The 25,702-nt window shown below is 47.0% G+C and overlaps 3 protein-coding genes and 1 pseudogene across 5 annotated transcripts; 3 read left to right on the forward strand and 1 right to left on the reverse strand.

Annotated features, from left to right (window-relative positions):
- The first annotated feature begins 613 nt into the window (after positions 1–613).
- On the forward strand, positions 614–3,543 carry LOC120661035 (aspartyl protease family protein At5g10770-like). Of its 2 annotated transcripts, none has more exons than XM_039939723.1 (2): positions 614–902; positions 2,139–3,543. In XM_039939723.1, exons 1-2 carry the CDS (start codon positions 704–706, stop codon positions 3,392–3,394), a joined length of 1,455 nt encoding a protein of 484 aa, XP_039795657.1. In that variant the 5' UTR covers positions 614–703; the 3' UTR covers positions 3,395–3,543. The 2 variants fall into 2 exon arrangements, with proteins under 2 accessions (XP_039795657.1, XP_039795658.1); XM_039939724.1 differs by having other exon boundaries at positions 625–902; positions 2,142–3,543.
- Positions 3,544–4,518: 975 nt separating this feature from the next.
- LOC120661038 lies at positions 4,519–5,085 on the reverse strand (annotated as a pseudogene).
- Positions 5,086–6,264: 1,179 nt separating this feature from the next.
- LOC120661036 (sodium/hydrogen exchanger 6-like) lies at positions 6,265–11,564 on the forward strand. 2 transcript variants are annotated; one of them, XM_039939726.1, is made up of 22 exons: positions 6,265–6,570; positions 7,170–7,221; positions 7,334–7,393; positions 7,475–7,499; positions 7,583–7,668; positions 7,760–7,871; positions 8,013–8,075; positions 8,181–8,200; positions 8,288–8,382; positions 8,508–8,536; positions 8,797–8,828; positions 8,908–8,955; positions 9,031–9,091; positions 9,264–9,361; positions 9,434–9,509; positions 9,619–9,638; positions 9,789–9,886; positions 9,985–10,094; positions 10,335–10,421; positions 10,749–10,852; positions 10,960–11,057; positions 11,198–11,564. In XM_039939726.1, the coding sequence occupies exons 1-22, from the start codon at positions 6,366–6,368 to the stop codon at positions 11,248–11,250; spliced, it is 1,632 nt and encodes a 543-aa protein (XP_039795660.1). In that variant the 5' UTR covers positions 6,265–6,365; the 3' UTR covers positions 11,251–11,564. The 2 variants fall into 2 exon arrangements, with proteins under 2 accessions (XP_039795660.1, XP_039795659.1); XM_039939725.1 differs by having other exon boundaries at positions 6,267–6,570; positions 11,192–11,564.
- An 8,846-nt stretch (positions 11,565–20,410) lies between these two features.
- LOC120661039 (heat shock protein 81-1-like) lies at positions 20,411–25,591 on the forward strand. Its single transcript, XM_039939727.1, has 4 exons — positions 20,411–20,595; positions 20,874–21,296; positions 22,029–22,574; positions 24,566–25,591. The coding sequence occupies exons 1-4, from the start codon at positions 20,470–20,472 to the stop codon at positions 25,574–25,576; spliced, it is 2,106 nt and encodes a 701-aa protein (XP_039795661.1). The 5' UTR covers positions 20,411–20,469; the 3' UTR covers positions 25,577–25,591.
- Positions 25,592–25,702: the final 111 nt, after the last annotated feature.

Below are 25,702 nucleotides of genomic sequence, written 5' to 3' on the forward strand. Positions count from 1 at the left end.
AACACGGCGGCGCATCGGCGCTGGTAGAGCCGGCCGGCGGCCCCCGGCTGCCAGCGCTGCACGCACGCTAGCCCTTTTCCTACCTCGCGGTGCGCGACAAGGAAGAAAACTACCTCCATCATCGGCCCGCCCGGCCGTCCCACGCACCACTCGATCGCCACCGGCCGGTTGCACGACGGGCGGTACGTGGGCGGTAAGTGGTGTCATTTCCTCCTCCTACCCCGTTCCGATCTACCCAGATCCGGGCGGCGAAAGAGCGAGTGAGAACGGGCCGGGGCCGGCAGACTCGCCGTCAGGTGTGGTGGGGCGCGCGCGCGCGGACGACGACCGCGTCTGGTGCGTCTTCGTCGAGCCCCGCCGCCGCGCCGTCTCGTCCGGCCGGTTCGCCCTGCTGCGCGTCGGTCCGTCGTCGCACCGTGGCGCGGCGGCTGCTCCTGTGGCGCACTGCCTAATTTTTCCTCCACTTCCACGGCCGTAGACGTAGACTTTGACGCGGTGCGGGTCACGCCGCACGAACGCAACGCGCTGCCGGTCGCGCGGCTAGCCTAGCCTGGGCAGCGCTCCACCAGCCCACCACTATATAAGCAAGCAGCGGCGCGCCCGCTTCGTCCCTCTCAAGCGCGCTCTGATCACCATCATTGGAGCGGTTAGCGACCGAGCGAGCGCGTCAAAGCAGGTGTGCTCAGCTAGAGAGCAGGCTCCCATGGCGCCCGCGACGCGGCGCGCTGCTGCTCCGTCCCGTGGCGGCTGCCTGCTGGCGGCCGTGCTCGCGCTCGCGGCTCTCGCGTCTCCTGCCCGCCTCGGCGCGTCTGCGGAGCGGAGCAGCGGCGCCCCCGACTGGCACGTCGTGCGCGTCGGCTCGCTGCTGCCGAGCGCCGCCTGCACGGCCGCGGGCGCCAGAGGTAGGGTTCGTCTCGTCCGATTTGGTTGCGCTTTCGGGGTTGAGTGTTGACAAAACTGATGGCCGTGTTTCTCTCCTCCTTTCCCCGTCAATCCAAAGAATGGTAGGTTAGCAGCGGGATGATGCGTGGAAGGAAAAAGAAACAATAAAAAACAGGCTATACAGTTGACACGAGGACGCTTATCAGTCACACATCGACATCGGTGCTATCTTCTTACTCCTAGTCCAAAAGATTAACACACAGTAGTTTTTTTTTTGAAAAAAGGATAACCCTGCTTTTATAGAATGCCATAAAAGTAGTTTCGTACTAACTTAACATACAGTAGTTTTGATCACTAATTTTTGATACCAGGGTATCTTGCGACGGAAAGGTACTAAACTGTGGGTATATTGGTCCCGTGTTGACTGTTTTTAAGCTGGATTAGTGATCGACTTAGGATGTTTTCTTCGCATGACCATGTTCTCTGTGTTCCAGGTGGACACGTCAGGCATAAATGCTGTACTGTGGAATAGCAATCCTACACGGAATTCCTATAGAAACAGGTCAATCTAATACTCCCTCCGTCCCAGAATATAAACATTTATTGACTTTTGCTGATCACATTTGACCATTCGTTTTATTTAAAAAATTTATGAAAATATAAAAACAATTATAATATACTTAAAATATATACGATAATAAAATATGTCATAACAAAATAAATAATATTTTCATAAATTTTTCTAGTAAAACGAATGGTCAAACGTGAATCGCGGAAGTCGATAAATACTTATATTTTGGGACGGAGGGAATACGCAGGCCATACAGTTACTGGGAATACGCCGAAGTCAACAAAGGGTGGCATTTTGACGAGCTGTCTGTATGACACATTTGCGTTGGCGTTGCACTAACACTACCCACCGCTGTTCGGTACGCTAATAGTAAAAAGGAAACGCACAACAGTCGACCAGGGGAATTTCTTGATGTGACGACCAGCCAACCGTAGAACCTGCATGGACTCCCAAGGAATTTCAGACGCACGAATTTTATGCCGCTCGGTTGGGTGCCTTGTTTAGTTAGCTGAAACAATGACCACGATGCCCCTGATAAGCACCCCGAGCGTATCTTTTAACAGCTCAAAAATTCTCGTCTGATGAAGTGCACGATTGGAAATACAAAAATACTGGACTAGAAACATATTCAGATGTCACCCCAAACGTGCGCCGGCTAATTTTTGTCGTTCGTGGTATCTCGCAGCAGCGTCCAACTCGTCGGCTCTCAGCGTCGTGCACCGCCACGGGCCGTGCTCGCCGCTGCTGGCTCGGGCCGGCGGCGCGCCGTCCCACGTGGAGATCCTGGAGCGGGACCAGGACAGGGTGGACTCCATCCACCGCCGGGCCGCCGGCGCCGCGTCGTCGGCGGCGGCGGTCGACGCGGCACGCGCCTCCAAGGGCGTGTCCCTGCCGGCGCGCAGGGGCGTGTCCCTCGGCACGGGCAACTACATCGTCTCGGTCGGGCTCGGCACGCCCAAGCGGGACTTCTCGGTGGTGTTCGACACCGGCAGCGACCTGTCGTGGGTGCAGTGCAGGCCCTGCAACGGCTGCTACGAGCAGCAGGACCCGCTCTTCGACCCGGCGCAGTCGTCCACGTACGCCGCCGTGCCCTGCGGCGACCCGCAGTGCCGCGGGCTCGACTCGTGGACCTGCGCGTCGGGCAGCCGGTGCCGCTACGAGGTCGTCTACGGCGACCAGTCGCAGACCGACGGCAACCTCGTGCGCGACACGCTGGCGCTGGGGCCGTCCGACGCGCTCCAGGGCTTCGTCTTCGGGTGCGGCGACGACGACTCCGGGCTGTTCGGCAGGGCCGACGGGCTCGTCGGCCTCGGCCGCAACAAGGTCTCGCTGGCCTCGCAGGCGGCGCCCAAGTACGGCGCGGGGTTCCCCTACTGCCTGCCCTCGTCGTCGGGCGCCGTGGGGTACCTGTCCCTCGGCGGCGCCACGCCGCCCAACGCGCAGTTCACGGGGATGGTGTCCCGCGGCGACACGCCGTCGTTCTACTACCTCAACCTCGTCGGCATCAAGGTGGCCGGCCGGACGGTCGGGGTCCCCGAGGCCGTGTTCAGGGCGCCCGGCACGGTGATCGACTCGGGCACCGTGATCACCCGCCTCCCGGACACCGCCTACAGGGCGCTCCGGAGTGCGTTCGCGCGCTTCATGCTCAAGTACAAGCGGGCGCCGGCCCTGTCCATCCTGGACACCTGCTACGACTTCACGGGGTACACGACGGTGCAGATCCCGTCGGTGGCGCTGGTATTCTCCGGCGGCGCCACCGTGAGCCTCGACTTCAGCGGGGTGCTGTACGTGTCCAAGGTGTCGCAGGCGTGCCTGGCGTTCGCGTCCAACGGCGACGACACCAGCATCGGCATCCTCGGGAACACGCAGCAGAAGACGTTCGCCGTCGTCTACGACGTGGCCAACCAGAAGATCGGGTTCGCCGCCAAGGGCTGCGCCTGATCGAGCGAGGAGTCGCTACTCTTCTCTAGTCAGGTGGTTTGGTAGCACGATTCATACACGATACAGGGCAGATCGATGATCACGAGTTGTTATGTAATGTAATGCGATCCTGAAAGGAAATAAGCATCATCAAGCCGGAAAATCTGCAGGAAATCGCGTGTGTTCTCCTTCCTTTTCTTGCTCCCCATCTCTTGATCGTCCCTATAAACTTGCTCCCCGAAATGATCCCACTCCATCAGGCGTCAGCAAGCACACATCGATCTCAACCCAAACACAAAAATTCATCCTCATCATACCAATAATCCTCCTTTGCGCGACGACCGGGTCCTCCTTCCCGGTGCTGATGCCTTCCGCCGCCGCGGCCACTCCGAGGAGCTCCCTCGAGGCCATGCTGGAGACAATAAGGAAGCGCGACGTGCAAGCGGAGGATGCCGTGCCTTTCCTCCCGCCGCTGCCGGCGCGGCCGCGATGCCGTGGCCGGCCGGCCGCTTCAAGACGACGGTCGCTGCCTCCTGGGTTTAAGCTTGGAAATGGTGAGGAGGGCATAGGTGCGGGTACCGCGTCAGTTGATGAGGCAGCAGATGTCGCCACGGGCGGCGCCACCATCACCACGGACGGGGCGGCCGCCGGCGTCGTCCACCCGGCCGTCAAGATCGCCGTCGACGATCCCAGGTCGCGGAACTCTGAGCCTCCACTTGCGCGCGACCGCGAGATGTCGGGCACCGAGCTGGAGCCTGCCCGTGGCAGGTGGTGGAGGTGCTTCTGATGCGTGCCCTGCTTGCTACACGCTCTGACGCTCGGCGGCGGCCACCTAGCCTGCACGCCAGAGCAGAGCCAATCGCTCTGCAGCGAGGATCCTCATGTCTAGTCCAAGTTGAGAAGCGACGAGAAACAGTTTTTTGCCTTTTTGTTTTCTTGTTGATGTTGTTCTCGCCACGGGCGTTCAAGATTCAGGACAGGCTTAAGCATGATGTTGGGACAAAGAGGGTGGTTAACCGCTTATGCATTTCTCCGATGGATCTTCTATCTAGGATGAAGATCGTAATGCAACATGTGAAGAAATAATATCGAATAAAGAACAGTAATTTCTAAAGTGTTATGATTCGGTCAGAAGTTCAGTAAATCTTTTGCAAGTTTGGCCCATTATTTTCAGTCGCAAACCGGTTTATTCTTGCACACTGAAAAACACAGACACACGCTCATTCATGTACTATGCCGGGTGTGCATCACCCAAAGCCCGCACGCACTCGAGGCATCCAGCTGAAAGCTACGGCACGCCGTGGCGGTTGATGACGTACGTGGACGCGTCCCCGCCGTCATCCTTCCATGTCCCTCTCTGCGGCTGCGGCTGCGGCTGCGGCTGGACGTCGTCGCAGCCCTTCGGCCTCGCCACGGGGACGGCGGTGCCCGGGACGGTGGGCGCGTCGGTGCCGGAGCCGCCGTGGGGCACGTCGGAGACCGGGAGGCGGGAGGTGGCCCTGCGCGCCGTAGCCGCGCATCTTGTAGTCCTCCAGGTCCTCGTACCGCACGTACGGGCTCGTCTCCGTCGGCAGCTGCCCCGCGTCGCCCTCGTCGGCGGCCCTGCGCTCCCGCCGCTCCTTGGCCGCCTGCATCGCCATGGGCTGCTTTGCTGGCTGCCTGGCTCGTGGCTCGCCCCGCTTGCAGGCTTGTTTCTTCTCTCCACTCCTGTGGATTAGCTTCGCTCGCTCGCTCGCTCGCTCGACTGTGATCCCAATAAGACGGAGTCGCGCCACGATTTATAACGCGTCCGTCACGTGAGGTAGGAGCCTCGAGCTGCGCGCCACGGCCACCTCGCGAGTTCACGGAGCGACGTGCCGAGTGGGCTGGTGCGCTCCTTGCACACGTGCCCTGCAGCTATCCGGGACACGGCGCGTCATCGCATCCGCTCGAGGCTACGCTCGTCTCTTCCTTTTTCGGGTCTGGGAAGACCGGAAGAGTGCCTTCCGCCCGTCCCATCACAACGCTCGACCAGCGTTGTCAGGAGGTGTATATGCGTCACAACTCTGATTTTGACTTGGTTAAAACAGAGTGGTGATTTTGAACCCTTGATCAACTGAGAATAGAGCGCCTGACTATGTGAAAACACGAATGATCAGCTCAGCACCTTCGACAAGGTCAACTAAGAGCAGTGTTGAACGGTTGATCTGTTCCAAATTGTTTGGAACTTTGAATGGTGGAGAGCCTAGCTTGTTCTAACTTCTTGTAGTGTCGATGTGAAGATGTCGAAGTTCCGACGGTCGGCACAATGGGGCCATACTTACCTGTGGCAGCACGGACAAATGGACAAATAACTCTTCTTATCTGGCTTACAGTGACCGTACAACTATTTTTTGTAACTTGCACTTCATCCCATTCCTATCAAAATATAAATCCATCTAGATTTATCATAAGCCTAAGTTTTTAATTTTGTCATCAATATCTTTATTTAGCTTATAAAATTTAGGACCAATTCAATTGACGACTAACCTTCCGATGACTGCAACCCATTTTTTATTGATAGCATCCATGAGATGAATATCCTCTAAATATTGTTTGGCCTAGTATTGACACACCTCCTATTGTTCATCACCAAACTAGACTTCACCTGCCACTTCCTTCAGTTTTGCCTCTCACTTCGGCTCTTTTGGAACGCATAATTGTTTTTTGTCCAATCCAAACAAATTTCTGTTGGGTCCACTGTCGTCGTGGCCCCCGGCAAAGTGCTCCATCCAGTCCGTCAGGCCAGCAGAAAAACGCATCCGTGACCGTTCGTCTCCGCCTCCCCTCCTCGCCTCTCCTCCGTTCGGCCGTGTCCAGGTCTCTCTCCCCAGTCCGCAACGGAAGGAGAGGAGGCGTCGATCGCGTCACCGTAGACGTCGAGCGAGAATCGCACGATCCCGAGGCGACCGAATCGTCGGAGAGGGAGAGGGGGGCAGGCACGCGGGGAGGAGCTCGAGAAGGCGTGGGGGGGATGGCGATGGGGTTTGCCGCGGCGGCGGCGCCTCCCGTGGTGGCTTCGGTCACGGGATCGCCGGGGACGGTGGACGAGCAGAAGGCGGCGGGGGTGGGCATCCTGCTTCAGATATCGATGCTCGTGCTCTCGTTCGTGCTCGGGCACATACTCCGCCGCCGCAAGTTCTACTACCTCCCCGAGGCCAGCGGCTCCCTCCTCATCGGTGCGTACGCATATATTCCACCGCCCGCCACCTTGATCGATCCTCGGAGGTTTTGGCAAATGGCTTGTTAGGATTTCGAAATGCCGACCAGCACACTTGGAGCTAGGGATTCTAATTCCTATTCGTGCACGATCACAGTGGATGGTGCTAGTGCTACCGTGTTGTCTCAGTTCGCTGGTGGCAAGTTGCGATTGCGACGTGAAGCGTTCGGCCAAAGCCAATGTTCAGTTGGCATAGGAGAGGCTTTTTGTTTTTTTTCCCCCTTTTCGAGAGACAACTGGAAAGTGTTTTGGTTTGCCCCTCCAGTTCTACTGCCATGGCGTGTCACTGGCTGTAATTTGTCAGGGCTTGCAAAAGAGCCTGCACCTTGGCATTATATTGACTTAAATTTTTGAAGTATATGAATTTTGAGGACCTTTAGGCTGTAGGAGCTTTTGCTTCTATTTTGTTCTTTTGATAAAAACCAATGAACTCCAATAGTCATGTTATCTTAAATCAATATAATGAACTGTTATACTACACGTTTCTTTTGGTATACTGAAGCTTTCTGGATTTCACCGTGTCTGAGAAATGAGAAATCCAATATCTTATTGTGACAGGGATGATTGTTGGTGGGCTTGCTAACATATCAAACACTCAGAAAAGCACCAGGTCTATGCTACATCTCTTTTACCTTTTGGTCGACCCAATCGCCCCCACGAAGTGTCGTTCTTGTTATTTCTGAAAACCATATGATGTTTGTTTTCTTTCTTTGTTAATTCAGGAGATGGTTTAATTTTCGAGAGGACTTCTTCCTTCTCTTCTTACTGCCTCCAATTATATTATATCCTTGATTCTATTCTCTTCTGTTTCTTAATTATTACTTATTGTGAAGTTTGTCATGTTTTACTTGACTGCATCTTACCCAGTCCGGATTCAGCTTAGCACCAGTAAGTGTTGGATTCTTAAGCCCCTTAGTTGCCTACTATATTCAGTGTAGTTAATCATAATACAATTTTCTTTTCTTTTATAGAAACCATTTTTTTCGAACTTTGGTGCTATCATAACATTCGCAATCCTTGGGACCTTCATTGCCTCAATAGTTACAGGTCTTCTTGTGTAAGAACCGTTTCTATTTCCTTTATACATACTCCCTTCTATTCCCTCCATTGATTAATGAAAGTAATCTAATTTACACTTCTTGTGGCAGCTACCTTGGTGGGTTATTATACATTATCTACAGGCTCCCATTGGTTGAGTGTATGATGTTTGGCGCTCTTGTGTCAGCAACTGATCCTGTAACAGTTTTGTCAATATTTCAGGTTTTTGCCACTGCTTCTTAAATAATACTAAAAAAGAATGCTTGCATGCTTTACTTCTATATTGAAACAGATGACTACACATTGCTCATATCTGCTGCTATCTTAAAAAGGAACAATTACTCAGTGTTTGTGGTATTGCAGGAACTTGGCACGGATACAAATCTCTATGCACTGGTTTTTGGAGAATCAGTTTTAAATGATGCTGTACGCTGAAACTTTTCTTTACTTAATATCCTTTTTTTAAATTAATAAATTAGTTCTGCTCATGCTTACATAAGTCTTTTGCCCTTTTATGGTCTGTCAATTAAGGTGGCTATATCCTTATACAGGTGCGGATATAATTTCATCGATAAATTTGCCTTGTGCGTTCTTCTAAATCTTCCAATAATCATATTTTAAATAGCTTTAGCTTTCAGGACTATGGCATCTATGAGGACACACCCTTCTGGACAAAACTTTTTCCTTGTAATTCTAAGGTTTCTTGAGAATTTTGTCGGATCAATGTCATCAGGTATTTCATAACTCTTTATTCATCTTAGCTATATTATTCCCTCTTTATTATTTTTATGATTGTCTGTAAACATTTATATATTGCTTCGTTTCTTATATTTCAATGACATTTTTTTTCTCTTGTAGGCATTGGTGTTGGACTCATTTCTGCTCTCATATCCTTTAATCTAACTTTACTTCATGAAAACAAACATGATTAGTCATGAAAGTTGTGAGGGAGGTTTGGCTTCTTTCATAACCCTGGTTCAACCGTCATACTCATGGGGAAGCTGCAGCTTCCCTGTGAAATGGGCCGAGGGCTTGTACCCTGCCAAAATCTGCAGATCTTAAATGCCGCCACCTACCCCAACACCCACCCTTTTTGTAATTTTGTCAAGTCACACCTCAATATTGCTACTCCTTAATTCTGTCAAACCTCTTCAAGTATGCAGCACTGGGCGTTGAGAAGTAAGTAAAAGGTGTCACATGAAATTTGTTTAAAACCCGAGCTCATCACTTAGACAACTAAACTTTGTATCATTTTCAGCCTTCATAATCTGGAGAGTTGCTTGTTTGTGCTTTTCCCATACTTCTCGTAAGCGTTATTTGAACTTCCTTTAGTCTTACGTTTCATTTAAAAGTTTCTATTAGTTACCCCCATTTATACTAGGTACATGCTAGCTGAAGGCATTGGTCTATCCGGCATTGTTTCTATTCTCTTCACTGGTATTGTAAGTTCAACTCTCATAAGGTTTCCTTGAATTATTCGAAAAAAAATGTTGCCTTGAATCCTGTTTGACTCAGAAAACGCTTCCATTTATCTTCCAAGTTTGTAACTGCAAATTCAAGTTCAGTAACCAAAATTGACTAACTGGATTGCTTACTAAAGAATTTTACTTCCAGGTGATGAAGAGATACACATTCTCAAACTTATCAGAAGATTCTCAGCGTTTTACAGCTCGCTTTTTCCATCTTCTTTCATCACTGGCAGAAGCTTTTGTGTAGGACAAACTATAGTTCAGCTTGCATATGTAAACAACTCTAGATGATGAGTTGGTTGTGCTTCTATGCAGGTTCATATACATGGGATTTGATATTGCAATGGAACGCCAAAGCTGGTCACATGTTGGATTCATATTTTTCTCAATTGTATCCTTCCATTGGATTAAACCACCAAACCTCTACTATACACACTGTTTCATGAAATATGTTTACATTCTGTTGCTTCCTTAATCTCTTATTTGTCAATGACATGCAGATCTTCATACTACTTGCAAGGTACATGACCGACTGAAATATTCCTGCCATTATTTGGCTTGGTTTGGTTGTGTATCATCGCAGAAATTTTGAAAAATACTTTCCATTTTCTGTCTTTATGCTGCATAGCTATATTAAATTGTTAGTTTCTCATCTCCTTTCATTTTGAAGGGCTGCGAATGTCTTCTCTTGTGCATACATACTGAATTTGGCACGACCACCGCATTGCCAAATACCTAGGCAATATCAGCAGGCTCTTTGGTATAGTGGTATGTCTGCCGTAAAATATGTTCTCTTTTGATGAGTCTGCCATAAACTATCTCGTCTTAATTTTCACGCTTCTAACTACTGACTCTTGCTTATTAAGGGCTTAGAGGAGCTATGGCTTTTGCCCTCGCTCTTCAGTCTGTTCATGATCTTCCTGGTGGACATGGCGAGACAATTTTCACTGCTACCACATCTATTGTTGTTCTAACTGTAAGTTCCTGGATGTAAATCTCTCCACAGTATATCAAAATTAACTAATAATGTCCATGAAAACGATTTGGATGGTATGCCTCAGAATTATATGATCCTACAACATCACAAGGCCTTACCTCAAATGCAAGGATTTTTTGCTTGATACAGACCGAATTGATTCTTGTGGAGTTCTTTCAAAATTCCTGCTGAGAAACCTCCAGACCGGCCATAAATAACTCTCACATGGTAATATTTAAGGTACTACTTATTGGAGGCTCAACTGGAACGATGCTTGAAGCTCTACAAGTAGTTGGGGACAGCAACCGTTACCACCAGCTGTACGAGGTAAGTTCCTTTGCAGTGTGTAATAACAAAGATAAAGCAGTTTTGTTCTTCTGCAAAAGGTATACCCACATGGCAACATTGCAGTCCTTGGGTCTTTGCACCTCACCCCTTGTAGTTGGAAGTAGTGCAGAGGGACTCTACAAGGATGCACTTGTCATCTGTAGAGAAATTTACAAACATTTCAGGGGCTGTAATCACCATGGAGTGGATTTATTTTGGTGCTTACAAGTGGACCACATGGCCACTTGTATTTCATCTTTGTACACAGTACACCATGAGGGTTACTGATGGTTTGTGTATTATAATTGGCCTGCTTGCTGAATGCAGGAGAATTCTGACGGCAACGACGCTGGTTACATGGGACAAAATTACGATGAAGGACCATCCACTTCAAGCAAATTCAAATCGAAACTTAGAGATATAAGGAGAAGGTGAACTAATTAGTTCCTATCTTAATATATTGATTGATTGCGTGAACCTATCACCACAGACCAAGCGCTTCTTCTCACCCTGGTGCACTTCAATTTCTGTTTTGCAGCACCTCATCTTTCGCTTTACTGGACAAAAATTACCTTACTCCCATTTTCACCTCGCGAAATGGGGACCACAACGATGAGACACCGGATAATAGCCCCAGTAAGAGAATTTGTTCACTTTATTCACATTCCTTACTCTCCAGCATCTAGAAAGTCGACTTTACCTTTTTTTAAACGATAAGTGGATCTTAATTCATGTGTTCCTTGAGGACTAACTGTAACTCTTGGATGCAAGCGCAGATAAAGAATTGACGGTATCCAGAGGTCCCAGTGATTTGGAGGAACATGATTAATAGTTGCAGATATGAGAAGTGGTCATCTTCCAGGAATCTACACAGTACCTTCCTCCGATTACCAAAAGTCGGGATACAAAGTGGTTATTTTCGAGGAATCTACACAGTACCTTTCTCCGTGTCCGAAAGTCGAAAGTGCAACTAGACATTCGGAAAGAGCTGTATAAACTGAATTAGGATAGTTAAACATAGGATTCTGAACGTACGTAGAGTTAAACATCTGCGGAACCTACCATACTTGAAAATTCTGTTCTGGTTCGTTCCAAATGAGACTGTGCGTACGGATGCATCTATGTTCTGCAGGTTCCTCGAAACTGAATATGTCCAGATCTCTAATCATGCCGCGAACCCTTCCGTATCTTGTTGTATGTCCGCCAGTTGCAGGATGCGTCATTTTCTCTCTTTCCACAAATCCTGAGCGAACGAACCTTTTTCTCCTGCTCCCTCCCTCAAAAGAATACAACTCTTGCCTCTCGAGAAATCTAATAATTGTAAATTTGATCAAATTTGTAGAAAATTCCTACTATGTTTATGTCTTCAAATAAATTTAGTATGACAATATATTTATATGATTAATCTAATTTAATGATATTTAATTTGTGATATAAATTTTAATACTATTTTATATAAATTTGGTTAAATTTGAGATGGTTTGACTCCTCAGAAAATACTAGTTGTATTCTTTTTAGGATAGAGTACGTGTCCATAAACTTTGTTTTGAAAAATTCCGTATCTCGGAGAGTCCCTCAAAAGTCAGATCTAGATTTGTACAAGAAAATACCAAATACGTACGATTTTTTGCTTCAACATTCAACCAAAAAATGTTGAGAACCGGCGTATTTAGCACGCGAAATTATGTAAGCACAATACTGTGGTGGGCCAGAAAGAACGCAATGCAATGACCACCATCCAAAAAAGACGCGCGCAGCACATGGTCGCGCGATTTTTTCTTTTTTATATTAAAAAAAAATCAAAATTTCAAAAATATATGTCTGTTTTGAAAAATTTCAAAAATATACCCCGGTCGCCCTAGGGGGGTGACATGCCATAAATGTAATTTTTTTCTTCAAATTTGCAACGAGGTCCCTGGCCGGGGGCGCGCGGGTGCAAGGGGGGCCTGTCGCCCCCCCGGGCGACCGGGGGGCCATTCACAGGCGCGACAGGGGGGCCTATCGCCCCCCCCCGCGGGCGATCGGGTCTTACCACCCTATATAAGCATTCTACCCCCATTCCCTCCTCATTTGAGCCCAAAAATTCCACCAAAAATCCAGAAAAAAAGAGAGGGGTGAGGAGAAGGGAAGCGGCGAAGCCCTGCCGGATTGCGCACTTGTGATCTGCATGTTAGTATATTTAGCTTATGTATTTTTCCATTGGTATTGTAGAGTAATTTAATTTAATTAGTGCTATAGTATAACCATTTAAGTAGGAGTTTAATGATACTTTAGTTACGTAGTAGTAAATTAGTTTAGAAAATTAGTACTACACGTTTATTATTACAATTACAGTACTATTAGAGACGTGTTTATAAATTAATTACGATTTAGAATAGAATTTCGCATATGCAGTATAGAATTTGAGTGTCATCACGTAGTTATGAATACTTATATGTTGTAGTTGAAATGCATACTTAGTTTTTACGGATTATTGATTAATGTAGTGAAGTAAAGAGTATAACTCGATAAGTATTCTGTGATATACAGATATGTCGAGTTAGATGCAGTTTCAAGTATTTTATGGTGACTACAATGTTTTGTACGGGCCAAATGGAGTAGACATTTCTGCCTTTAAGTGCACATCTAGCGCCATAGATAAACCTCTGGAAAGGAGTTTTGGTTCCATATGTAAGTGGCTGCAACGTGGGTTCCGTGTTGATTCGTTGACACATGTGATGACCGTCCAGTCTCTTGTTAATTGGGAGGTAGAAAGTGATTTATGGGAATTGATGATGATACACAGCACTGATGACTGGCAGAAGTACATGCAAGCAGCTCTAGAGCGTGGGTGGCCTCTGGCCATTCTTGTTCAAATCCGGGAGAAGACACAAAATAAAATCTAACATGGTGCAGATCAAGCAACTCCGAGTATTCGAAGAGAGACCAACTATGTTGAGCAAGATGAGTCAGAAGAGATAGAGAACCAAAATATTGGACCACAGGGCCTTACTGATGAGGGAGAGAGGATACATAGTATTGTGGACGAGATGGAGGCAGAAGACCAAACCGCAATAGAGTTGGAAGAATATGAGGGCTCATCTGATGACGAGCAGTACTCATTGCCAAAAGAGTGGAAGGAGCATGGTTTTGGCAATCATGTCGCAGAAGACGTACGAAATCAGGAGTGGGAGTACAGAGGGAATGAGATAGTGCAAGGTGCAACATATCCAAACATTGAAGCCGTAAAAGATGCTGTGAGACTATGAGCAATATCATTGAAACGAGAATTTAGAGTCGTAAAGTCTGACAGTAAATAAATATGAGGTGAAGTGTGTGAATGATGGATGTCCATGGCGAATACATGCATTCAAGGGAAAATGGAAGTCGAACTGGAAATGTTCCATTGTGACAGAGCACACTTGTTTGCTGTCAAAAGTTCTTCTCTCGCATCGCAATATATCATGTGACTTCGTTGCAAAGCAAATATATGAGTTGATTATGGACAACCTAAATTATGAGCCAAAAATGATTGTTCGACACATTGAGCAGACTTACCAGTACACCATTAGTTATTTGAAGGCATGACGGGCTAAACAAAGGGTGTTCGAGATGCGGTTCGGCACATACGAGGCATCATATGATAACCTACCTCGTATGTTATCCCAGGTTGCTGCTAGAAATCCTGGAAGCTTTTATGACACATACCTCGTACCAGCCGTGACTAGGGGGCAAAGCATTCTGCAACGAGTCTTCTTTTGCCTAGGTGCCTGTGTTAGGGCATTTCAGTGTTGTCTTCCGGTGATCTGCATTGATGGCACATTTCTGACTGGAAGGTATAAAGGTCAGATACTCACCGCAATCGGGGTAGATTGCAACAACCAAATAGTTCCGCTCGCATTTGCATTTGTTGAGAATGAGAACTTAGACAGTTGGTATTGGTTCCTTGAACGAGTGAAGGTTCATGTTGTTGCTGAACGTCTAGATGTGTGCCTTATTAGTGATAGGCATGCAGGTCTGCTGCAATCAATACTGAAATTGCAACGTGGAACTGTGACAATGCCTCCATTGTGGCCCGATGTCCAAAACAGGTGGTGCGTTAGGCATATGGGTGCAAACTTCTATGACCACTTCAAGAACAAGGATCTTAAGAACATGTTTAAGAGGTTGTGCACCCAAAATCAATAGAGAAAATTTAATGCATTATGACAGATGCTTGATCATTTGACTACAGAGCTAGTGAAGGTAAGGGCATCAGGAGCAAGCACGAGTCAGGTTGCAGAGGCTAGAGATTCAATTGAGAAGCCATTTTCACACTGGATTCGAGGTGCACCTAAAGAGAAATGGTCATTCCTTTATGATACCAACGGAATACGGTATGGTATTCAGACAATGAACCATGCAGAGTGTTTCAATATGGTTATGCGTTCTTGTCGTGCATTTCCTCTTGTGGGAATTGTTGAGTTCATCATGTATGGGTGCATGAAGTATTTCAGAGAGCGTTACACGGCTGCAAGCATAAACATCAGCAACCCCCAAATTCAGTTTTGCACAAGAGTGACACAATATATGCAACAGAAGATTGAAAATGCCAAACTGCATCGCGTCATATCGACAGGTACAATGGAGCATAGATTTGAGGTTCTATGCAAGGATAGAACTGGTCGTGGTATCCGTAGAGATAGGGTGGTACACGAGAGTTTGATTACAGTAGATGGCAAAGCCTTCTGCTCCTGCATGAAGCCTAAGTTATTGCATTTGTCATGCTCGCATCTCATTGCGGCATGTGCAGAATCTGGGTTGCAGCCAGGACTATTTGTTTTACCTTACTTCAGAAAGAAAGCAGCTGTATCCACCTGGGGACATGAGGTATACGGGATTGAAATAGTGGGATCTTTCATTCAGGATAATGAGAATAAGATGTTCATTCCTGATCCAACCACTAAGAAAGGCAAAGGCCGCCATCAAACACGTCGTATTCGTAATGGTATGGACGAGTCCGAAGCAAGCAAGGCACAAAAGCGTTGCAGCCAATGTGGAGTATTGGGTCACAACTATAAGAAGTGTCCTCAGAATGCACTTCACGATGCTGCTGACTTCGGTCCTTCCGGAAATTCCAGAGATGGAGCACCTCCTACGTTCAGACGTCCATCGGCGAGAATTGCTCGTGGAAGTCACTCGGTGTCATGATCCACCAGTGTGCAGTTTGTATCTATATACTAATCGTGCGTGGAGTTTGTATCGAATATATCTGTAATATGTAGTAATCGTACATCCAGTTTGTATGGAACATATCTGTAATGTATAAATATCGTGCGTGGAGTTTGTATCAAACCTATCTGTAATATGTAGTAATCGTGCGTGGAGTTTGTATCAAACCTATCTGTAATGTATAAATATTACGCGTCCAGTTTGTATGGAACATATATGTACCCATGTGTTTTCATATATTTTTGAATGCAGGTATGGAGATGGACTCCTTGCTAGACCCAGTTATCGACTCGAGCCACATGTCTTACTTTGCAGCAGTTGAGCACCGAGCCCTAGAGGTGCTACGTCCTCGTCCACCCGGGAATGCGGTCTCTATACACCATGATTGGGTTGACAGGTATGTAATGAAATATTATTATTTATCACTTATGTATTCGTCAGTATTCCTTTGTTTCGACAATTTTCTTTATTGCAGGTTACGTGAGTCCGGTCTACTGACTCTGGGCCGTCTTGTCGAGGGTGGGCCTATTCAGCTCGACCGATCCCTCCTGACGGCGCTCGTTAACAGATGGAGGCCGGAGACACATGTTTCACCTCCCGTGTGGGGAGATGACTCCTACACTGCAGGACGTGGCCTACCTCCTCGGCCTCCCTATCGTCGGGGAGGCTGTAGGTCCGCGTGTGGTGGCGGCCTCGTGGAAGGATGACCTGGAGGCCCGTTTTGCCCTGGTTGACCGCGTGGAAGAAGCAGGTCCGATCAACACGCACCCGCGAGCAGCACGTCCTTCGAAGACCTGGTTCCTACAGTTTACAGTACGTATTCATTGCATATTTAAGTTTAATTGTTACAATTCACATGTTGCATTGTCAATTGAAACCATTAATCTTAATTGTTTATGCAGCCTGCCCTGTTGGCTGCGGATGCCGACGAGTACAGTGTGACCAGATCACTGGAGGTGTACCTACTTTGGTTGCTTGGTTACATCATGTTCAACAACACTCATGGCAACTCGGTCGATAGGATTCTCCTTCCGTATGCACAGGAGATTGCGGATGGGGACGAGGACGTACCGGTCTACAGCTGGGGTGAGGCGGTACTTGCAGCTACTTACCGTGGACTCTGCGATGGCTGCATGAAGACACATGGGAACGCTATCCTAGCGGGGTGCCCACTACTGCTACACCGCAGCCCCTTTTACGTCCTGAGCGACAGGTGAGGTCTCCGGATCATCACACCTACTCCGAGGGCCGTGTCCGTGCCCAGCAGAGGGCTAAGAGGGTCTGACGCCCTAGGGGTGGTTAGATATATCTGATGTTTATATCTCTGATGTTTATTTGTAATGAGATAGCTGTGGACCGGTTATTTGTATCCGATGTTTATGATTATGGTAGTTTACTTGTCATTTGTTTCTATAGATACTATTGATGTGAACTTGTTATGTTTGTGGGTTCCATAATGCTCGTGAAATAAGGGAAGTTCTTGCGAATTTTTTCCGTGATTTAATGAAGGACAAGTTAGGTGCGGTAAGAGTTAGCGGCCGAGATCCCGCCGACGATGATGACGACTACCACATACAGTGTAAACTTCGTGACACGCTCGAATAGCTCAAAATAGGGACCATAGTGTATCTAGCTGCGAGTACGAGATCACAGGTTGCCACTGCTCAGCACGGCGATCACGGGTTTCCCACATGTCGCATTATTTGCCCAGACATACGTGACAAAAGACGATAACCCAATAGCAGTGCCCTTTCACCATTTCAAAAAGATGTGACAACACGGCAACCACACCAGCTCACCTTCAAAGCAGTCTCTCTGGCGAGAACGACGGACCTGTCATTCTACAGCGAAGGTCTATGGCGTGTAGTGGGGAAGGCGGCATCTAGGCGTGATCGACCAAACGGCATCAATGCAGTGCTGTGAGTCTGCATGCACTTAGATGCTCTACATGCACAGAGATGCATCGAGTAGTCAGTTCGAGAATCGAATCTAGCCTTTTCAGTGTTAGGTCAGCTAGCCTCTTCACTGTGTTGTCATGTAGGCTTTTCAGGTGCATTTACACTCCACACTCCGGGTATCAGACCTTTGTGCGCCTATAAATACTCAGAAGTTTGTGAACTCCCAGCAGCACTCAAACACCAAAGCTCATTGTATACCCAATGTCTGGAGGTGGGTCCAGCGAGAAAAATTACTACGGTTTTGTGAAAGGAAAAGGGGGAAGAAAGGGAGACCCCATAATATGGGAGGGGCCTCTTGGACCTGATTCCTTTCCGGAACCAGTGTTTGAGTTTCCGCCACAGCACAAGAGTGAATTTACCAATGAAGCTCCTCTTCGACAATATGATAATCATAGAGAACCGTGGCCAAAATGCAGACATGGTGAGGACTGCTTAGTGCAGATGTGCACCGACGGGATGGATGGCGGTCGGCGTTTCTTTAAATGTCCACACGCATGGGTAATACTCGGTTGTTTCATTTCTTTATCTTCAATGAGACACCTTACATGAAATTTATTTTGCAGTCTTCCGATGCTCCAGAAAACTGTGGTTTTACTAGGTGGGTCGATCCTGCACCAATTGATTCAGTTCAGGAGTTCATCGAGTACCTCCAGATAAAGATCTTTGATCTGGAATGCAAGGTGAACCATTATGAGGAAGTGAGCGAGGGTAATAAAGACGACGAAGATGATGATACCAGCAATGCTGCCGATTCACAGGATGAACCATGCACTATTCCTTACTGCAACTACCCTTGTCACGAGAAGAAGGGCCATGCGCCTCCGGCACCACCGCCTGCACCACATGCAATGGGTGGATACTGCGGAGAAGGCTCAACGCAGTTTGCTACGTGGGGGTACGACTACTAGGACTACCCTAGTGCTAGTGACATGATGCATTGTTATGTTTGTTGTGTTTTTTTAAATTACTTAAGGCATGTTAGGTTAGTCCAGAATCTGTTTACCGTAGTTTGCAACGGGTTCTGCCATGCCACTGCATGTGTGATGTGTGTTTCATTACCATTGTATCATGATGTAAACTTGATGGTTCACATTATGTAATGCATTTCTTAGTTCATATTTCTTATCGTTATATTAATTAAATGTGTGCTTTTTAGTATTCTAGTGACATGAAAAGCTCCGAAAATATTAAGGACAAGTTCAAAGATTTCATAGATTCCCGGCTACAACTACAAATTAATGGTAAAAGTTACAACACACAGAGGCAAGCTCTCAACTGAAAACATAAACAACTAATTGCAGTGGCATGTGCACGCGATATGGTAATTTCTTGTTGCATCTAAACCTACCGTGCCTTATGGAATGTAAAATGCCGGGATTACATAGTACTACTCTACTGAGTGCACTGAGGATATTTGCCCTTCCTAATTGCTTCGGGCCCGGCTTCCTTCGCACGGCGTGCCCTCTCTCGCTTTCTCTCCCTGTCAGCTTCACGTTCCGCCGCCGCCTTACGATCCACCTCCTCCATCCTCTTGCGGATCCCTTCTTGCTCTTTCTTGCGCTTCTCCTCTTGCTGTTCCTCGTGCTTCATTCGGCGCCAACGTTCTGCAGCCCACCTTGCTTGTTGTTGCACAAAGTCCTTTGCCTGTTGCGACTGCACGGTGTTGAACCACTGCATAAAATCACAAAGAGGCGGATGAGACTTTATCCAACAAAAGTTAGAATCATAACTCAATGTTAGGTCACAAAGAAAAATAGCGTCTGTTGTCCTGCTACCTTGGCCCGGTCTTTGCCGTATCACTTAGATGGATCATATTCGTAGTTCTCACACATAAAGAATCTCATGCCGTAGTCATCTCCTAAAACCTCAGATTGCATGAACTTGCATAACGAACCGCAGAAACACATTGGCACATCAATTCCTTCGGGTACGGTGGCTTCACACTTGCTCCACGGAATGTAGGTTGATCCTGACGAAGACATTGGCGCTATAGTGTGGTGCGCCAAATGACGAATAATGATTTCAATAATGCACCTATCGTATACCAAATCGATGCGTGAAAATATAGGTACTATCATAATTTTATTGCCTTATGCTGCAATATCAATAAGGTACTGTCATAATTCTATTCTAATTCATAATTAATTTAAAAACAAGTCTATAATAGTACTGAAATTGTAATACTAAACGAGTGTTCTAAAGCACCAAATCTAATTTAGCTAATCCGCTAATTAAATTAAATTGTTATACAATATCAACGGATTCATACGGAAGTTACCGGTAGATCTCAAGTGCGGAATTCGGCAGAGCTTCACCGCTTTTCTTCTCCTCACCCCTCTCTTTTTTTTCTGAATTTTTGGTGCAATTTTTGGTTTCAAATGAGAAGGGAATGGATGCCAGAGCTTATATAGGGTGGGAGACCCCGCCCCTAGGGGGGCGACAGGCCCCTGTCACCCGGGGGGGGGGGGGGGGGGGGGGGGGCGACAGGCCCCCTCCCCCGGCCAGGGACCTCTTTGCAAATTTTAAAAAAAATTACATTAGGGTCCTGTCGCCCGTTGCTTGGGCCTTGGGCGACAGGACCCCTGTCGCCCCTGGGCCGGGCGATCGGGGGGTATTTTCGAAAATTTTCAAAACGGACATATATTTTTGAAATTTTTATTTTTTTTAAAAAATATAAAAAAGAAAAAGACGCCATGGTCGCGGCCGCGAGGCCCAAATGGCCACGACACGAGCGATGTGCTGCTCTGGTCTCGACAGCTTCTAGGCCCATGTAGAAGCTTCCAGAACCGCGCCACCACATAAATAGTGCCCCACCCCGCTCCTAGGCATCCCTCTCGATCCGAGAACCCCTCCAACCTTAACCGCCTCCTGCAAGCTACGGAGCTCAGGAATCGGCATCCATGGCAACGGAGATGGAGACCTTCGCCTTTCAGGCCGAGATCAACCAGCTGCTCTCGCTCATCATCAACACCTTCTACCCCAACAAGGAGATCTTCCTCCGCGAGCTCATCTCCAACTCCTCTGATGTAAGTACCCCCGAATCCACAAACATCATTTATACCCTCGCGCCTCGAATCTGTATGCATCTATTCGTTTTACTGCTTGACGTGTTGACTCGTAAATATGGTGTGACGTGAGCACTGAGAGAGTTGCGGGCTTGCTGTTATTAACCCGTCCAAATCTATGAATCACGCGAGATTTGAAATTAATTCTTAGTAAGCAAAAGCAAGTGGCTACATTTCTGATGCCGATGTATGTGTGTGGTTGGGGTCTAAATTGTTGCGGTTTGTTGTGATTTTTGCAGGCGTTGGACAAGATCAGGTTCGAGAGCCTCACTGACAAGAGCAAGCTCGATGCGCAGCCAGAGCTGTTCATCCACATTGTCCCCGACAAGGCCAGCAACACGCTCTCAATCATCGACAGTGGCATCGGCATGACTAAGTCCGATCTCGTTAACAACCTCGGGACCATCGCCAGGTCTGGCACCAAGGAGTTCATGGAGGCCCTCGCCGCTAGCGCGGACGTGTCCATGATTGGGCAGTTCGGTGTCGGTTTCTACTCTGCCTACCTCGTTGCTGAGAGGGTGGTTGTGACCACCAAGCACAACGACAACGAGCAGTACATGTGGGAGTCCCAGGCCGGTGGTTCGTTCACAGTGACTCGCGACACATCTGGGAAGCAGCTTGGCAGGGGCACGAAGATCACGCTATTCCTGAAGGATGATCAGGTATGCAGAATCAGTCTTCGCTCGTTACTATGTTACATATGTGATTAGAGTACTATCATTTAATCACAATATCAGGTTTGAAATTTGATTGTCTGCTTGATACTAGAATGATTATTGCTAATATTGATATTATTCCGGACAAACATTTAATTGTATGGTTTGGTTTATAATAATTTATTGGCTTGGGCTTTAGTGTTTGATGATGGGTGCTGTTCCTCGGGATGCCAATCTACCTGTCATTTACTCGTTATTTTATCTTAGGCACCATTGTTTTAGATTGTATGTGCAACTATAGGTTGTCATGCACTTCTTTCTGGCACTTCTACTGTATGGAGGAAAATGAATTCAACATGCACTTTTGCTATTTTTAATCTTAGGCATAAAATAACAGTCTTATCCCATGGAGATGTTTCCCATTGAATTACCAATTCCATATCATGATTAGCATCCAAGTTTATAACTGTGTTACATAAACTAGTTGGCACTAACATATATGCATTATGCTGAATTGCACATCAATGCTGAGGTGTCTTAGTATTTCGGGATATGCTAATTTTTGTGCTTATTTTAGTTTTTCAATATGCATTACAGTGCAAACCACATGATCTTATTCTTCTGTCAATTTTCCCATTGAATGAATCAGTAATATGCTTGCTCGTATTGTGTAATAATGTGCTTCTACTTTAATCCTTCCTGTGTTGCTTGACTCATCCTTGAACTGTTTACTCGCAGTTGGAATATCTTGAGGAGCGCCGCCTCAAGGATCTGGTCAAGAAGCACTCTGAGTTCATCAGTTACCCCATCTCCCTGTGGACTGAGAAGACAACTGAGAAGGAAATTTCTGATGATGAGGATGAGGAAGAGAAGAAGGATACTGAGGAGGGCAAGGTTGAGGATGTTGATGAGGAGAAGGAAGAGAAGGAAAAGAAGAAAAAGAAGATCAAGGAGGTTTCTCATGAGTGGCCATTGATTAAGAAACAAAAGCTCATCTGGATGAGGAAGCCAGAAGAGATCACTAAGGAGGAATACACTGCCTTCTACAAGAGCTTGTCAAATGACTGGGAGGAGCATCTGGCTGTGAAGCACTTCTCTGTGGAGGGTCAGTTGGAGTTCAAGGCTGTCCTCTTTGTTCCCAAGAGGGCCCCCTTTGATCTGTTTGACACCAGGAAGAAGCAGAATAACATCAAGCTCTATGTGCGCCATGTGTTCATCATGGACAACTGTGAGGAGCTGATCCCTGAGTGGCTGAGCTTCGTGAAGGGTATTGTTGACTCTGAGGACCTGAAAGGATCTTTGGATGTCGCCTAGAGGGGGGGTGAATAGGCGTTCTTAAATTTCTGTAAAACTCAACACTTAAAAACAAAGTCAGTACACAGACCAGTCAGACCGGTCAAGCAAACCGGTCAGACCAGTCCAAGACTTAACCGCAGAGAACAGTAGGCAACCGGTCAGACCGGTTTATGTGACCGGTCAGACCGGTCCTATGCAGAACCTGCCCAATATCAGAGTTTCTTCCCTCTTTTGACTCTAGCACAAATGTAACTTGGTGTAGTGTCTCTGCAGATGATATAAAATATATTTCAAGTCTCTGCACAAACAGAAACAACACAACCAAGTAGATCGAAGCGGAAGCACAAAGTAGAAGCTAGAGAAATGAGTGGCGAGGCAAACCACAAGGAGACACAAGGATTTGTTTCCCGAAGTTCAGATTCACCAAAGTGAATTCTACGTCTTCGTTGAGGAACTCGTTGGGCTTGAGTCTCTTGCAACTCGATCTCTTGAGTTGGGTCTTTTTCAACCACTCCTCCTTTCCACTATCTTGATCCTTTCCACCAATGGGGCAAGATCACGCCCGCACTGACTTGCCGCTGCTCACCACACCGTCGGGAGCTAGCCGGCGACGCCTAGCCGTCTAGGAGGCTCACCTCCAAGAGTAACAAATGCAAATATGATTTTTTGACGGAATCAAGAGTGCTCAAGCTATGGTTGCTCTCAGCTACTCGAAATGCAGCTCTCACAAAGGTCACTTTGCTCACACACACTCAATCTCTTAATCCAATCCAATGATATGCAATCTAGTTAGCACAACTCACAAAGAGTGTTGGGGAGAGCTAGTTGGTCAACAAAATACCTCAAGAAGCTCAGGAATATGCAAGGAATTAGCAGCCCCCGCAAGAGAGGGCCAAGGGGTATAAATACCCACAACTCAAAAACTAGCCGTTGAGACTGTCAGACTAGACCGGTCAGACCGGTCCTCCAAACCGGTCAGGGCCAGAGAACCCCAAACCCCTATTTAAAAGACTCCTCTTGATCCACCAAGTCAAGACTTGATCATTCAAGTATTTCTAAGTTAGTTCTCAGAGGTTTTCTCTCAGGATCCTCACTTGGTGAACTATGAGCACTTTTGACCGAGTCAAATAATCAATGTTGCATCTCTCTTGATAGTACAACATATCTATACTCAAGATTAAATATAAAATACAATTCAACCACTTGAGCTTTGAATCACTCTAGTCTTGCCATACTTTGACTTTGCCAATCTCGGGATCTCAACATTGCATTCTCTTTTCTTGAACAAATCCATACTTGAGCTAGTGACTAAGGAATTCCAACTCATAGAAAAATATGTCCTTGAATCCAAGTCACTCCATAATATACTTGATGCATTGTATTGCTTCTCCCAACATAACTTAGATATGATACTTCGAAAGCCCCACGGATACTAGCAACTTCACCCTAGCAATTCGCACATGGTAAGCCGTCACTTCACCAAAGCTTGCTTAGTTCCTCGCACTAGTCATCTCGGTTGACTTCTTCATCACTTACCTTTGCCACATTAGGTTAAGCTTTGCACATCAACAATGAATTCCACTTGAACTTTCTATTTGATTGCTTGAGCTTGATCTCATATATAATACTCCATATCTCAAGCTTCCTCCAAACATCAATGACTTGAATAAAAAATAATCTCATACGTGTGTCTTGCTTTGCAATCATTCTTTTAATTAAATACTTCTCATATTATGCCAAGCCATATAAAGAAACCACTTAATGTCATTGCATGAACACTTGTTTCTTGTTTCTCTTCACAACATGCTTGATTTTCACTAATATTTGCCTTTTGTTTGATTCTATATCACATGAGCTAATGGCAATAATTGATTTGCAAATAAGTCCCTGCTCATGACAACTACAATAAAATAGTTAGTTCTTTAATCATGTTGTCACTCAACTCATCAAAATCCATTAGGGCCTAGATGCACTTACAGGACCTTCCCCTCAACATCTCACGTGAGACGCTCCAGCAGAACAAGATCTTGAAGGTTATCCGCAAGAACCTCGTGAAGAAGTGTGTTGAGCTCTTCTTTGAGATTGCTGAGAACAAGGAGGACTACAATAAGTTCTACGAGGCCTTCTCCAAGAATCTGAAGCTTGGCATCCATGAGGACTCCCAGAACAGGAACAAGATTGCTGAGCTCCTGAGGTACCACTCCACCAAGAGTGGTGATGAGCTGACCAGTCTGAAGGACTATGTCACCAGGATGAAGGAGGGGCACAACGACATCTACTACATCACTGGTGAGAGCAAGAAGGTTGTGGAGAACTCTCCCTTCCTGGAGAAGCTTAAGAAGAGGGGCTATGAGGTCCTGTACATGGTTGACGCCATCGATGAGTATGCTGTTGGTCAGCTCAAGGAGTTTGAGGGCAAGAAGCTTGTCTCTGCCACCAAGGAGGGCCTGAAGCTTGATGAGACGGAGGATGAGAAGAAGAGGAAGGAGGAGCTCAAGGAGAAGTTTGAGGGTCTCTGCAAGGTCATCAAGGAGGTGCTGGGTGATAAGGTTGAGAAGGTAGTGGTTTCTGACCGTGTTGTGAGTTGTGACTCCCCATGCTGCCTTGTCACTGGCGAGTACGGCTGGACTGCCAACATGGAGAGAATCATGAAGGCGCAGGCTTTGAGGGATTCGAGCATGGCTGGCTACATGTCGAGCAAGAAGACCATGGAGATCAACCTAGAGAACGTCATCATGGATGAGCTCCGCAAGCGTGCTGAGGCTGACAAGAACGACAAGTCAGTAAAGGACCTCGTGATGCTGCTCTTCGAGACTGCACTTCTCACCTCCGGCTTCAGCCTGGACGACCCCAACACCTTCGGCACCAGGATCCACCGCATGCTCAAGCTCGGCCTGAGCATCGACGAGGATGAGTCTGCCGAGGCAGATGCTGAGATGCCCCCGCTGGAGGATGACGCTGGCGAGAGCAAGATGGAGGAGGTCGACTAAGCTTTTTATGCTTCGTTTATCTCTATAGTTACCAGCCGTATCTTAATCTTGACTATTGTTCGAGTTTTTTTTTGGCACGTTATCGGTTCTCTTGCTGGGCAGGCGGTGAGTTTGGTTCAGCTGTTA

This window comes from Panicum virgatum, chromosome 2N (assembly GCF_016808335.1).
Source record: "Panicum virgatum strain AP13 chromosome 2N, P.virgatum_v5, whole genome shotgun sequence".
In the NCBI taxonomy this organism is placed as follows: Eukaryota; Viridiplantae; Streptophyta; class Magnoliopsida; order Poales; family Poaceae; genus Panicum; species Panicum virgatum.